The sequence below is a fragment of the Aphelocoma coerulescens genome, chromosome 2 (assembly GCF_041296385.1).
Source record: "Aphelocoma coerulescens isolate FSJ_1873_10779 chromosome 2, UR_Acoe_1.0, whole genome shotgun sequence".
In the NCBI taxonomy this organism is placed as follows: Eukaryota; Metazoa; Chordata; class Aves; order Passeriformes; family Corvidae; genus Aphelocoma; species Aphelocoma coerulescens.
In genome coordinates, this window is record NC_091015.1 from 101,544,955 (window position 1) to 101,560,379 (window position 15,425).

Below are 15,425 nucleotides of genomic sequence, written 5' to 3' on the forward strand. Positions count from 1 at the left end.
CCTCTTCCAAGATCCTTCTGTCACCCTGCATAAAACCTGTAGAAGAGACAGGTTTCGATGCATTTTCCCATTTTCAGGGAAAGGGGCTAAGGAGCCAAGGATATTTCATTAAAATGTCAAAAGATTTATCAGCAACACCTGAAATCCCTAAAGAAGATGGCAGACCCAAGTGGGACAATAAGTTCCAGTATATTTTAAGCTGTATCGGATTTGCTGTTGGCTTGGGGAACGTGTGGCGATTTCCATACTTGTGTCAGATACATGGAGGCGGTAAGGTTGGAGCGGGGCTTTGCCAAAATACTGAACTGCAATTCTCATACAACTGTACTAACTTCTGGTGGGCATGGAAATTACATCAATTATATCAGTTATATCACTTTTTTAAAAACACTAGTTCTCACTAATGTTTTGCACCGGTTAATTAGCTTTTTCTATAGAAGTATATTTAATTATAAAATGATACATTCATTTAGGAAGACCAGGCTGATGCTGACCAGACTGATGATAGAGAAAATCTATGTTAAAGTTTTTATACTGCTACTACAGTCCCAATGAAAGCAGGAAAATGAACCTGCAGCTGGCTGCCTTAAGGAGAAGTGAGAAGTCCTGGGGAGGCGTGAGGGAACTGGTCCCTAGAAAAATGGGCACTGAACTTCCCTTTGGGATGGTGAGTGAGCTATTCCCCACCCTCCTCTGATGCTCTTAGGAGCTACCTCTTCATCTGGAATTGCTGCTGCACAAAACTAAACTGTGCTTTTGGTTGTCTGTGAGGCTGTTGAAAATGCTCAGCTGATGCATCAGCAACAGGAGCCTGCCGGGTGTCATGGACAGCTGCCTAAGCCTGTGCCTGGGCAGCAGTTCCACAAGGAATTGCTTTAGAAGCCGACAATTTGGTAAATATAAATGGATCAGAAAAGAGTACTTGGTAACTCACTGACCACAAAAGCTTTTGAAATCTTCTGGTAAGCTGTCTAAAGAAGAGTGAACAAATTGTTTCAGCCTAGTTTAATTTGTTATCTTTCAATTAATTTGAGAAACCAAAAATTCACACCTGGAGAAACTGTCAAATGACAGAAAATATTATCCCATCCAAGTTTGTTTTACTAAGGTGTCAGTATTACTTGATGAATTACATATATTTCAAACATCTAAGGAACCAAGAATGAATGTTGCCTGTAATGGAAGGTGTTTCAGAGCAAAGTAGCCACTTAAGGACTCTGGTAAGTAGCTTGATGAATGAGATATAGCAGGTTGTATCAAGAGAAAGAATCTTGGCAGATACAAGAAGAGCACTAGGAAGTAGGTAGAGATACTGCTTCCTACAGTGGGACAACTTCTGAACCCCTGACTTTTTCTGAAAGTCCACTTTTCAAAGTCAACTTTAAAAATTAGACAAAATGCAGAAAAGTGCCAGCAATTATTCCAGGGTTGGAAAACTTCTGGGACAAGAAACAACTTGAGAATTCAATCTATTTAGGTGATGAAGTTGAAAATTGAAGAGTATGTTTATCATAGTGTATAAACAAGAAAATGGAAATTATTTTGGTGGCAAGGAGCTTTTTAAGGCTGAATATGTAACAGCTGAGAGTTACAGTTACACAAATACAAATAAGAAAAGACAAGAACCAGTAGGTTAGATTCCTCCCAGGACACTTAATGGTTCCCATTATTTATTTACAAGACGTGACACCCAGTGAAACTCCTGCAGAAAAGTGCCATAACTGGGTGGCTAGAAAGCCATGAGTGCACACTGTTTCTCTGCACTTGTCCATGGGAATTACTGGGAAAAAAACTGTCAGTTCAACTAATTATACTGGCATTAATGAGACATGATGAACATCTTTAGAGAGACATTCCCATAGCAGGTATGGCATGAGACCTGCAAGGAAAAAGTTCTTCTGGAGCAGGAGCTTTAGGTCAAATATTCCACAGCAACCCAGGTGGCCTTTCTATCTTGGAAAGCAAGGGAAAAAGCATTCAGGATTAACAAATAACATAATAAAGCAAACATAATGTGATATTTTTGTAATGTACTGAATGATTAACACAAAGTGCTCAGTGGAAAGTTTGAAGCTCCCAGGCAAGGCCATAGCAAGATGCAGCTCCTCCACACATCTCATTGCACAGAGCAGCCTCTGGAGCCACCAGCTGCGTGAGGCTGCACAAAATTTGTGCAAAATTGAGATTGAGATGAAATATTGTTCTACTAGCCATAAAAAGGCTCTCACACTTTCCTATGAAGCACCAATGGTTGCTTCTCTGTGGCCAGCTGTGGCCGGTGGTGTTTCAACATCTTCAGATCCCAGCCTCACTTCAGAAGACAGCAATGCTCATCTGCTCCTGAGGTTTGATCTCTGCCCTCCATCCTCCCTTCTGGGGTCCCCTGCATCCCTACCCTACAGACCTCACCACCCCAAGAGAAGCATGAGACCAACTGCAAGGAGGTGACCTATCTTATGGACAAAACAATGCTCAGAAAGTCTGCTTGCTTGCATATCCAGCTCCAGAACTCTAGTTGAACTTGTAGGGACAAAAAAGACAGGGGGTAGAGCAGGTTTAAAGGTAATAAAAACAGGAAAGTGCTGCAGGGACAGGGGCTATATTGCTCCTTTGCTCCCTGAGTAGTAATGCTGCCAGTGAAAAACCAGTTTAAAATAGCCACCAGACTCACTAATGGCAAACAGCTACTTTGCATCACCACCAGGAGTGGCACAAGACAGTGGTGAATTAAGGTCAACATATGGATGTGCAGCCAGTGTTTGGTCACTGGGCTTCAATATAGGGTTAGAAGAACTCAGTAGCAGGATGGACTCTGTAACAAGGTACTCTGGGGTTTGTGAATAAGTTATCCTAGAAAGCTGGCATTGGAAAAGTTGTTATGAAGTTATGGAAAAGAGTTATGAAGATCACTGAGAAGACAGAGCTCCTGCATTTACATCAGTGCATAAGGCAGCTGCATTTTCTGCTGTTAACTTAAGGCAGTGACATGGTTTGGGGTTGCATTTTTGAAAGCAAACAACTCAGGTGCAAAAGCCCAATAGATTTTCAGGGGCACTGGAGCATAAATCCTGCATGTGTGCATGTAAAGATGTGCACAAAGGAGAGACCAGCAGCACTGTGTTTAACTGGGAGCCCTGAGAGGAGCCATGGCTTTACACCTGCAGCCACAATTACAAGCATGGTGAAACCAGGTATGGATATGGCATAAAAAGGCTGAATGGCTGCTGGGATAGGTGACATCCTCGTTTCTGCATATCTTCAAAAACAAGAGATGAAAACAAGTGCTTGTGTATTTGTCTCATGTCAGCTGTTCCCATCAGACCTCTGGCCCTGATTCATCGCACATTAGCGTTACTCAGTAACTCAGATCTAATATAATATCAGTTCTGCTGACATTTATCACCTGCTGCCGTTACTGATTATTTGGATTTATTGCCTGAGTTAAGTTAGTTATTTACCTTTCATGACTAATGGGTATGAAGGTTGTTTGCCACAGTCAGTGGAGACAAACACAAATGTTCCCAGGTAACTGGGACTGAAAAGAAGTCTCTAAATAGCCCAGTAGAGAGTTTGTCACTTAAAACTGAGACACTAACAAGTCATACATATGAGTATACTTAAGAAAAACCAACCCAGTTCTAACTAGAAATGAGTGCAGTGGACTTTTGATTATAACTAGTAGATATATATAAATATATATATATATATATGTCATAGATATATCTGCTTGCTTAACCCACGGGTATTAAAAATGTGTGTAGTGCCTGAGCCTATAAAATGACTGAAAAGTATCTTTAATATAAAATACAGTTTCTTTCTAGGAAAATAAATACACATAAACATTACAGTCACGCTAAAAAGGGACAACTGTTTACTTCTGGGACAATCATTTGGAGACTTTCATAACCCACAGCCTACCTGACCTTTTGCTCAAATTTGAACTACAACGTGCTGTGAAATGCCTGGTTCACTGTGTCCTCAAAAGGAAAACAAAACCTAAGAGGAACAAAATGTGTAACTGGAAGATACTGTGAAAAAAACCAACAAAAACAAACACAAACCAAAAACCAACCCAAGCAACTCTTCCCTAGTATGTTGGGAAGAGCAGAACAGTTCACTCTGACAGAAAAATTGGGTTACAGAAAGTAACAAACTTCATTTTCTGATTTGCTGACATGCCCTGCTTGAACCCTTGGTGAAAAGCTGTGATATGTGGAATAGATTCTTTCAAAATTTGTTATATTTGATTGCTCTTTACAGCTCAGGTTAGTGCATACTTGTATGTGAGTGCTGGTTGCTTGCATCCTTCACATTTCACAGGGAAGTTCACCAAACTTATTTTATGAATGATCTTTGGGTGTTACCCATCTTCATTTGAAATGGCTACTGCCCCTTTGGTCTTCTGGGCATGGTCTTAGCTCCCTCACTGCTGCTCAAGGAGGTGTAGTCATTTACATGGGATATTCAACCCTGCCAAGTTTCAGAGTCAGTAAGATGTGTAATGTGGCCTTCAAAGCAATATCAGTGCCATCATAATGCACAAATAAAATATGAGTTGCTCATAATTTCCATCTATATTGAGGCATGTGCAGAAGACATAAAAGAGGTCATGAAGTACTATTTTCTAGAGAGAGGGCTGAGAGTGATTAAGTTGCTTTTATTCCTACCTGATGTCTTGATGTGATTCCTTGCTGTGTTGACTATCCTACACTGCTTAGCTGAACTCCCATGGAGAGAGTCAGACAGGTCTGAAAATCCCCTTTCAATAGCTAATATCTTTTTCTTTATATCTGAACAAGTGTTACCACCTATTGCATAAAATTGCATAAATTATCACAAGTATCTTGCCATTGAAGTTCTCAGTCTTTTGGAAAAGTGCACCCATCACCATTCCTCCTATTTACCAAAAGAACTGATGAAGTGGATCTCCAAATGCTTGGTGATTTTATCACATTGAGAGGTGCTGTTTGAATTTTTCAGACTCTACAGATGTATTTGCTTCCAACTTACTATTTTTCCACTTTCCAGGTCATTTCAGTCTTTATTATAATTATTTTTTCTATTCCTAAATCTCTGTCTGAAGGAAAATTATTATTCATGTTCTGGCCTTTCAAGTGCTGTTGCATCTTTAGATAATCATTTCAAGTCACTTGCTCTTCTTCTGCTAGCTGATCCACAGGCACCAGTTAAGATGCAAGATTGAACACGTGGATCAGTTCTTCCAAGTTTTTCCCCACCATTTAGGAAGTCTTATGTAGTATCCCAATATCAAGCAAAGCTACTGGGTCCTCTTCTCTGCTTCTCACTGAGGCCCATCAATTTCTGCTGGTCTTGGTACATGTAGATTAGGAGGTCACCTGGCTGATACTTCAAACTGCTTTACATTTCCACTAGTCCAGTCTGCTGGTCTCTCTTTCCAAGTGACAAATCCAGTCTGGTTGTTTCCCTCTGCTTTGCTGGTTGCTGAGAACCAACTTTACACCGCGCTCCTTCCGGAGCCTCCTGATCTCTCTGTCCCGTGGTGCATGGGCAGCTCTCCACAGGCTGCCTGGTGGTTCATGCACTTCCCACCCAGACTGTCACGTGCAGGTGATATAACAAAGGTTGTGTCCTTCAAGTGTCATTTTGCTGGATATGGTTGGGCAGTTGCTTTTCTGACCTGATTTGCCTGTGCATTGCAATTGAGGGGTCAGGTTCTAAAAGCCCTCTGTGTATCTCGAGTGCACCTGGTCCTTTCTTGCCTACTGCTATGACTGTGGAGCTGTCTCCACTCCAATGGTTCTTCAGCAATCATGTTAAACACTGGTGCTCCTCATCACTTGGGACTCTCTCGTTAATGACACCAGCTTACCAGTAGTGCAGCAGTTGCAGTTGGTGACAGCCTTACTTGAAAATGCTTTTGTAGGCCTTCCGTGCCTTCTCATGTGCGTGGGGATTGTTCCATAGCTTTGTGATATCCTTGTGCAGGATTCCTTCCAAAATAACATTTAACTCATGTAAGTCTTGAAGAGTTTTTTTTCTCTTGACCTACTTTTAGTGACGTGTGTATCTACTTGCAGGATGGATGCTTTATGAATCTTCAGTGTCTTTCTGACAGAAGGAATGTTGTAGACTAAAATTTTCCTACATTGCACCCCAGGGATGCAACTAAATCATGCTTTGGCAATACTTTTGATTTTTATGGGCATTTCTTCAGGCTTTTAAAGCACTTAAAAATGCTTCATCACTATCATTTTCCTTTTTTACTTTTCAAGAGGAAAAAAAAATCCCTAAACGTTTTTGGGGTTTTTTAGGTAGAATGTGCAGATACAGGATAATTTGTTACTTGTGCTTTATGATTTTTTTTCTGCTAAAGTTTCCTTTTTCTATGCCCCACGGAAGCCAAATCTACAAAGTTCTGCTGTGCCTGTGCTAAGCATCATATGGGTTCTGCTGGGGTTTTGCTGTGCTTGTGTTTGAATGCTCTGGTTTGTGATACCTGCTGCGTCTTTGGTTCTCTGCTTCTTGGATTTTCTGCTTGCTTTCTCCATGGTTAGATTTCTCATGACACTTTTAAAAAAAGGTACTTAAATTTGGCCTTCTGGCACATCCTCCTCTATCTATTAAACAGACCCCTCAACTATACAGTGCTAGAGGGTTCCTACTCACTATTCCATATCTGATACCTTTCTGTTAATGTTTTTCCATGTTTTTCTATAGGTGGGGGATTTTATTGTGGAAAAGAGTACCTTCAAATGCTTCAGCAGACTGTCTGCTCTTTTCCTCTTTTCTTTTTGCCTAAAAATACTGTAGTCCAAAGGAATGAATAACTAAAAACTTATTTTACACTACAAGCCATTTACTTGAATTAGGTTTGAGAAAGATTAGCTTCATAAACCATTTCTTGTTAACCCATTCTTTTGCCATATTTTCCTATTTGAAGATAGCAGATTCTTTTATATCATTCTCATGGAAAACCAGTATTTTTTTTCTAGGTGTGACGTTATGTTTTGCCATACCGTAAATATGCCTGAAGAGACACACAGGTCAGCACAAAGTAAACATACTTTTATCAGCAGAATGTCTAAACATGCTCTGCTGCCAGTGGTTTAACTAGCAAACAGAAAAGGGGAGAGAGATAACAGTTTGCCCTAATTATTACACAGTTATTTCCCAGGAGATATGATATGGGAGATAGGTTGGTCTCTTATGGAGCGCTCTGCTAACAAGGGTTCAGCATGCATTGCAGTGAGACAGCTGCTGCCCAGAGCTGCTGGAGGGCCAGGCAGATGGATGAAGAAGTAGAGTGCTCCGTACTGCAGCGCTCTGGTCACTTGCCTCAGTATTTTGCTCTTCCCAGGAGACAGTCCAAGGCATCAGACTGTCAGGAGGGCTGGGCTGGCACCCTCAGGTGTCCTGTGGAGAGGAATACTGCAGCAGGTTTGAAACATAACACGGGACTGAGCATGGCAAGACGTTACTGGGTTCTTCTGGAATGGACCTCAAACTGAGGATTTAACATACTGGGAATTAACTGTGAGATTCCTTTTTCAAATCTGCTTCTCAGTTAAAAACATTTTAAGAATAGCGATCTTAAGGTGAGACATTTATTTCGAGGTTTGGCTTCTCAGTTAAAAACATTTTAAGAACAGTGATCTTAAGGTGAGATATTTATTTCCAGGTTTGGCAGTTAAGGAAGAGTTCTTTGCTGAGAAGAGCTTTGTGATTTTTGTTCCAATGCATACCTTGATAAAAGGCTAAACCATTCAACAACACACCTTCTCTGGGTGTTGTATGTATTTATTGCAGCACCTAGGAAGAGGTAGCAAAGTTACTGAAATACAACACTAGCTCAAGAGATTAGATTTTATCTGCCCAGCCTTTCTAAATAGCCAGTGATTGCAGAACCCAGGCGCCATCCCAGGTGGAGACCAGAAATCCTTATGCATTCCCCCACCTGTCTCTCAGGAAAGCATAAAGAAAGTTTCCAGACCTGGAAGAGCAGAGCTGAGCAGACCCAGATATGAGGTCTGGAGGCAAAGCAGGTTTATTGACAAAGAGACAAGGAGCACAGAATCTGTACACATTTGTAGGAGGACTGGGAGGTGGCTGAGGCAGGACTTCTGTCTTTGTTGCCCTGGAGAAAAGAGACTTTGTGGTCACAGTGGTTGTTGGTCATGGCAATACACTTCAATCTATCCCACCATTTCAATTTAATTGGACGTTTGGGCAGGTGGTATAAACATACTGATGAAACTTCTGCTCTCACAAAAATCAGTATCTCTGCAAAAGGAGGGAAACCCAAACGTGTGTCCCTTCTGAAGGCAGGTGGGGAAAGTGAGGCATTGCACACAGTTTAGCAGGAACCAGCCAGGCTGTTGGTAGGACTGGGCCCTTCCCACAGGCAACCAACAGGACCTGCTGCTTCTGGCCCAAGGGAGATGTTGTGAGGAAAACAGAAAAGACGTAAAGGATACAAGCTGGGAAGAATTGAAGTTTCATGGCTCACATGTCTCAGAGAACAACTTCAGCCTTGCTTTCAGTTTTTCATTAGCCAGAGGCTTTGTGCTCTGAGCTGAGCTTCATGGAATAAAGTAGCCTGGGGTATAAAATATCCTGTTTTTCCAGTGCAGGACAGAGGAGCACAGGCCTGAGAGCTTTAAGAAAAGAAATGAGGAAATGCACTGAGGAGAAAACAGAGGGTATAGGGGACAGGCAAACCCTTGTGCTTTATGAGAAGAGGGACAAAAGAAGATGCTTAAAAGAAAGGGAAATGGTTGAAATAGTGAGACTGCTTATAATGGGCTGTGGCAATGCCTGAGGGAAGTGTCCTGCAGTGCTAAGCATCCCAGTCCCTCCTCCCCCATCTTCACTACCAAAATTACCAGCAACAGCTGTTACTTGGTAGGTGTCCCTAGCAATGATCCCTCTCTCAACACATCCTACAAGGACTTTGTTAGGCTCATAAAGCAGATTAGTGATAAACCAGTAATTTCAGTGAGATGCAGATAATCATGTGGCTTAATCACACTCAAATGTCTTTTCAGGGGCTTTCCTGATCCCATACTTCATTGCTCTTCTCTTCGAAGGAATTCCACTGCTACATCTTGAGCTGGCTCTAGGGCAGTGCCTGAGGAAGGGCAGCATCGGAGCCTGGAACACCATCTCTCCTTACCTTGGAGGCGTTGGTACGTGTCTTCAGTCCCAGCTCAAGGAACTGCAGACAGCTCCCACCCAGCACTCACTTCCTACAGACCTGGGCCTGATGTTTTTTAGGATATTAAAAGAAATGAGTGCTAGGATTAAAAAGAAATATTTTGCAAAGTGAGATATTGAGGGGTGGTTTCCCTGGAAACATTCAAGGCCATGCTGGATGGGGCTCTGAGCAACCTGGTCTAGTTGAAATGTCCCTGTCTATGGCAGGGGGGTAGGACTAGGTGATCCTTCGTGTGCCTTCCAATCCAAACCATTCTGTGATTCTGTAATTCTGTATTGCTCTCACCAGGCATTACTCCAGGCGCATTTTAGGCTCATTTTAGGAGCCTGAAATGCCAACCTAATAACTTTTGCTGTGGAGAGATTAATGAACATGGCTCTGCTACTCAACGCTGCCCCATTCCAACCACACCTTGGTGCCATACAAGAGCTGCCTGCCCACAGTGCTTCTTGCTCTTCCCTCACAGCCTCTCCAGGACCCAGTCTTCTCTGTCCATGAATAGTCAGACTCTAGGGAGGACAGAAAGACAGGAAATCAGGGATCCTGAGAGTCCAAAGCACCTGGGAAAGCTCCCCTCCATAACAGGGTGGGGCTATTGAAGGGACTTTATCAACACAGCTGGGCACGAGGGACAATCCACATGGCAGACAGACAGGTGTGCAGTCCTGTACTGCCAATTCTTTTCTATTTATCAAATACATGAAAAAGCACATCTGGTGTCCTGTGTCCATTGTCAGGCTGCAAAAAGTGATCCAGAACAGCCACCATTAGGGGGTTAAGGCATTGACTCTACTGGTTGAGGCAATATCCTTGTGCCTGCAGGGCAAGGGGAAACTTTTGAATGCTTCAGCCAGCTCTGCTGGATCATGACCTGCTTTAATCAGGTGCCTGAAATGGGCTTGGCACTAACAGCCCTGCCTGTGGGCCTGTGTGGGAGGAGAAGGGGTGGGTAAGAGGACCAGAGGGCAACAAGGAAGAAATACCAAGCAGCAGGTGGTGCTTCCAGCTAAACCCACCTCCTACAATTAGGCATGTTCATACTCCCTTTGCAAAAATGCAAGCAAGCAGAAACTGTGGTGTTTATATTCTTCCCTCCTCATCACAGGAGCAAAACAGTTACCAATGTAGGGCACAGGTGCATGATTTGGGACAAGAGTGGTCTCATGCAGCTACAGCACACTGTAGAAATTTGGTCTCTTTTGCTCTCTGCTATTAAAGTTGTCTGGTATTGTTGAAAACAATAGATTATATACTAGAGCAAAGATTTCAATTTCAACTTTAATCTTCTGTGTAAGGACAGTGTCAGCACTCCTAGAACAGGGCTGGTGATCTGGGGGATTGTGCACCAGTGTTTAGCTACTAAGGACACAAATGCCTAACTTTCATGGGAAAATCTCAGGATGGGGTTGGGGGACGGAGAAGAAAATCTTGAAAAAATAGGAAAAGCAAGCTTCTAAGAGCTAGTGCTGTGATTGACTGATAATTTTTTCAAAGCTTTTCTGAAGTGAGATCTTATGCTTTCTGCAGGAGTTGGTTCATGGGTGGTGTCAGTTCTGGTGAGCTTATACTACAACACTGTTTTAACTTGGGTGATGTGGTATTTCATAAACTCCTTCCAAGAACCTCTTCCTTGGAGTGTTTGTCCTCTAAATGAAAACAGAACAGGTAAGTACACCTCCATGACAACTGCTATCAAAAGGAGGATCACAAACATCAGACTCTGGGCTAATCAAGAAACTCTGAGAAGCCACACTTTATTTGGCCCTGAGTTGTGCACAAGTCCTGGTTTGATTTCCTGTTAAAAAGGTGCAAGAGTCATGATAGCCTACACAAATTCATCATCCTCACAGGAACAGCAATAGCCAGAAAGTCCATGAGTTCCTTTTGTTTGACTTCAAAACGGGAAACAAAATAAAGAACAAGTCCTGTTATCCATTACAAAACCTTTAGGAAGACAGAAGTAAGACAGTGTACGTAAGCAGGATGAATGCCTCAGGTTTTTAAAACTATTTTTCAAATTTTTTTTTAGAGCGTGAGAGAGAACGAGTTCCAGGGTACAGCAAGAAATATCATCTGAGTAAAAGGCTAAGAAAAAAACCCAAAACACAGCAGCATTAAACTTTCTTTTGGAGGCCTTAGGACTGTTCCAGAGTAGGAAGACAATTAGACATCACAGGTTGTGGTGTACTCCATGTTCCCAGTTCCCTTTTCTTCAGGCACAGAGCCTGGCTGTGGAATGCCCACTCCCCTGGATGCAGATGCCTAAAGTTCCTGTTCACAGAAGTCCCAGAAACTCAAACCAAAGAAGCCAATGCCTGGGTCTTTCCCCACCACGGGCCATGACATAGCCAGGGGAACCTGGGCTTAGATGTATCCTCAGGTGCCTGAAATTTGTTATGGCTCCACCAACTTGTAGCCATACAGCTAAAAAATTTCATAGTCTTCACTGCAATTAGTTTAGATTTTACCTTGCACTGAGTATGACACTGTTTCAAATTAGGAAGTTATCCCTGTATAAAATGCTGGTGATACTCTGGTGAAGGTCTCATGGAAGTCTCAGAGTCTCAGCTTGCTGTGAGAGTTTGTCTTGCTGCACATTACAGACACTGCAGAAAGTCCATCTCTGTATTTGATTATTCAGCCCACAGTTTATTCTAACACTTGCCACTTTTTTTTTCAGGGTTCAATGAAGAATGTTATGAAAGCACCGCAGTAAATTATTTTTGGTACAGGAAAACTTTGAACATAACACCTGATATTGCTGAGAGCGGCACGTTACAGTGGTGGCTCATTTTGTGCTTGGCAACTTGCTGGGCAATTGTCTATCTCTGCACCATCCGAGGAATTGAAACCACGGGAAAGGTATGGAAAGGGTAGAGAAGTGATTATCCCACACTTTGAAATCTTGCCCTCCAGATACTGAGTTTTTACCACAAGGAAAGCCTTCCCCATTTACCACACTAGCACCATTCTGTGTGCTCCTTATCCAACGAAGTGAGAACAGCAGTGCAGGTGGCTTCAAATGATGCTTCTTCTCCTTTCCCATAGCAAAAACTTCTGCCCTACCAGACTTCCCTCACACAATTCTAAGAGCCATTTTGTTACAAATATATTCTGTAAAAGTACACCCTGCTTATTTGAAAGATGGCCATATTCATCTGTAGCTGTCTGATCTAATATTATTAGGATTGTATGTTGCAATAACTGAAATAGGATTTATTGAAGTTATTGCCAGTAACTGTCTGTCTTCTGGCTCCTTACTTTAGGCAATTTATGTAACAGCAATATTTCCATACCTGGTCCTGACTATATTCCTTATTCAAGGACTCACTCTACCAGGAGCCACTGATGGTCTGATTTACCTCTTCACCCCTAATGTAAGTATTAGAAATATTTTTCCTTGTACTCCCCCTCAGACTTCATACTGTTTGCTCATTTTCCAACAACTCCTGGTTTAGATGTCTATCCAAGAGCTCAGCTAAGCTCCTTTTCTGAGATGAAGTGACTTAGCATTTTAATATATTTTCACAAGAAAAGAAGCAGCAAAGAATTTAACAGTTCAGTAGTAAGTGTATCAGAAAATACTGGAAAATTAATGATAAGAATAGTATGGGTGCCTCAGTCTTGAATGTGTAAGTGAAACTGATGTACTTCACAAGTACATGAGAAAGATGGGACTTCCCTGCGACTGCTACAGAATTTACACAGCTTTAGTCTTTTAAGAATTCACAAGGAGAATGACTGAGGAATTACACTGTAAAGTGATTTCTTTTTGAAGGTTGGAAGTCATTTTCTCCTGCCCCTGTTTCTTCATAGTAGGATTTTCTCCCCTCCCCCATATCTCTTCCTAAAAGACAGAACTGCTGGAGAACAGCCTCTCTGCCATTTTTCTAATCCTCCCATATGGACAGGAGTTCCAGATCCCTTCACATGCTGGCCATTTCAGGACTTTTTCTACACTGTCCTTGGCAGCATTCCCAAATGCAAAGTCAAACTGTCCCACTAAGTGGTTGCTATTCACTGTAGGCTCCTCACAACTCTGCCTTCATGGCTAAAAAGCTCCATAAAGTGGTGGGTGTAGAGGAACAGCAGCACCCACAGACACATTCTCAAGCATCCACTGCCTCCGCAGCCACAGCAGTGCTTCAAACACAGGAGCACTGGGTTTTTCCCTTTCCTTTCCTACAACAAGAACACAGACATTGAAGAAAATAAAAGCCAAGAAGCTCAGAAATGCTTTATATGCCAGGCTGGAAAGGGAGAAGAGCAAGAGAAGGCTCAGATGAGACACCTTTTTATCCCTCCTGCTGCACGCCCAGTGGCACACGCATCCACGTAAATGCTGTCAGAACTCAAGAAGGACAAGCTTGGTTTTTACAGGAGATCAGGACGTACACTTGCATTTTTGTAGGGCCCAGACAGGACAATAAGAGCTTGGTGCAATGTCTTAGGGAAGAAAGCAGCTCAGGCAACACAAACAGAACACACCTTGGCCTGTTGTGCTCTGGTCTCAGCCGAGATGTCGGGTTTCTCTGGAAGAGCTCAGGCATCTTTGGGACTTGGTTTGCAGTGATCCCAAACTGAATGATGAAAACTAGATTTATGTGTACTCACAAAGCCTGGAGGTATTGCAGTGCTGAGGAGGAGTGGATCATCGTAAAGAGACAGATGGATTTGTACACTGGCAACAGAAGTCAGAATGAAAATCTACCTGCAGTCAACCAGCAGCTGATGGTTAGCTGGTTTGAGGAAGCAGATCCTGGGGACATCCTTGAAAGGACATCTGAAGATGGTTTTAGTGATGTTCTTATCTACAAATGTGGAAAAGCTGGTGAAACAGCCTGGTAAGTGATATCTGGTATTGGTGTTCATATTGCACAGAAAGTTAGTGTAACACAGACATGGCTTTGTTCAACTAACCTACCAATTGCTATGGAGGATTGTGGCACTTCAAGGACTTCAAAAGGACAGTAAGCACACAGCTTCAACACTGCCCTCCTCTCTTTGTCCCCCTACCCCACAAGTGTGCAGCACCAGTATTGCCTTTGCTGTTGGCCTATTCCCACCCCTGCTGTGAGCAAACACCTGTTTTTCTTTTACACTTCTCCACAGGGATGTACCAAAGTGAGTTGTGCAGGAGGACTGTTAGGTTTTTTGGCACAGATTTACTTGGCCCACCCAGGCCACATCAGTTTACAGAACTGTAAAGTATATTTCTTAAGTGTGTGCTGTTTTCTTCTTATTTTCCTGTCTTTTTGCAGGAAAAGTTTTGGCAAAATAAAGTAAGAATTAGATCATCTACTGTCTGTTTCAGCTTACTTTTAAAATAAATAAAATCATCCTTCTTGACATCCTTCCCTAATTGGAGGCAGTATTTTCCAACTTCTTTCCAACTCTGTAGTGTAGCAGAAATTGTAGTTTCTCTGTAACAGCTGCCACATCCACTATCTGGTAACTGTGACACCTCAGTGTTGCTTTTGAAAATCTGTGAAAGAAAGTACTATCTTGCACAAAAAGTACCATCTCATCCAGTTTCAACATCATAATCACCCAACTGAATTTAATTTTTTTTTTCTAAACCATAATTTTTTAAGTTTTTTCACTTTCCAAGTTTGTATTTTAGTTCTTGTTAATAAGTACCACAAGTAATAATAGCATGAATACAAATTTTAATTATGCAAGGCGATGGTTTTATTTTCATGCAGAATTATATAATCAGCTTTTGCCATCTAACACACTTTCACACCCTAAATCTTAGGCCAAATAATGACTACTTCTTTTCATTGACTTTCAGATGTAGAGAAGTCTGATGATTTACTCACCTTCTCAAAATTCTTGGTTACTTGGAAAATGAAGCTGCCAAGAAAACAAAAAAAATCCTGAAGTGACACCTGAGGGGAAAGCAGAAGTTCTACAATGATGATGCCACAGAGGAGCTGGAACAGACTTTTGGAAAGGTTTTTGGAAAAGTAAATAACCAGAGACAGCAGAAAAGAGGTTCCAACAAACATCAGCAACAGTCTGCATGGTTCAGCTTCAGTGGACACCTGTGTCATCCAAGGAATACAAATGTCTCCTTCTCCAGTCTCTTTCACATTTGAAAGAGCTTCAGAGACCATAAATATTTGGGGGTTCCCTGTCAAAACACAATTCCAAGAACTTGGTTAGGCAACTGCTGCCTGTGCCCAGAACTCAGCAGCTATTTAACAAGCAGTGAGAATGGCCAAGA

At 42.1% G+C, this 15,425-nt stretch overlaps 1 protein-coding gene and 1 long non-coding RNA gene across 3 annotated transcripts in view; one reads left to right on the plus strand and one right to left on the minus strand.

Annotated features, from left to right (window-relative positions):
- Positions 1-15,425, plus strand: part of LOC138104891 (sodium-dependent neutral amino acid transporter B(0)AT3-like) — a 27,809-nt gene continuing 12,384 nt past the window's right edge. For both annotated transcript variants that reach the window (XM_069004203.1, XM_069004204.1), the window contains exons 1-5: positions 1-270; positions 9,027-9,167; positions 10,724-10,861; positions 11,877-12,058; positions 12,463-12,573. In XM_069004203.1, coding sequence (XP_068860304.1) covers positions 114-270; positions 9,027-9,167; positions 10,724-10,861; positions 11,877-12,058; positions 12,463-12,573 — 729 coding nt within the window. In that variant the 5' untranslated portion in view covers positions 1-113. The remainder of the gene's footprint in view (positions 271-9,026; positions 9,168-10,723; positions 10,862-11,876; positions 12,059-12,462; positions 12,574-15,425) is intronic.
- Positions 14,864-15,425, minus strand: part of LOC138104893 (uncharacterized) — a 2,702-nt gene continuing 2,140 nt past the window's right edge. The window contains exon 2 of the long non-coding RNA XR_011148323.1: positions 14,864-15,332. This is a non-coding gene — a long non-coding RNA (uncharacterized lncRNA). The remainder of the gene's footprint in view (positions 15,333-15,425) is intronic.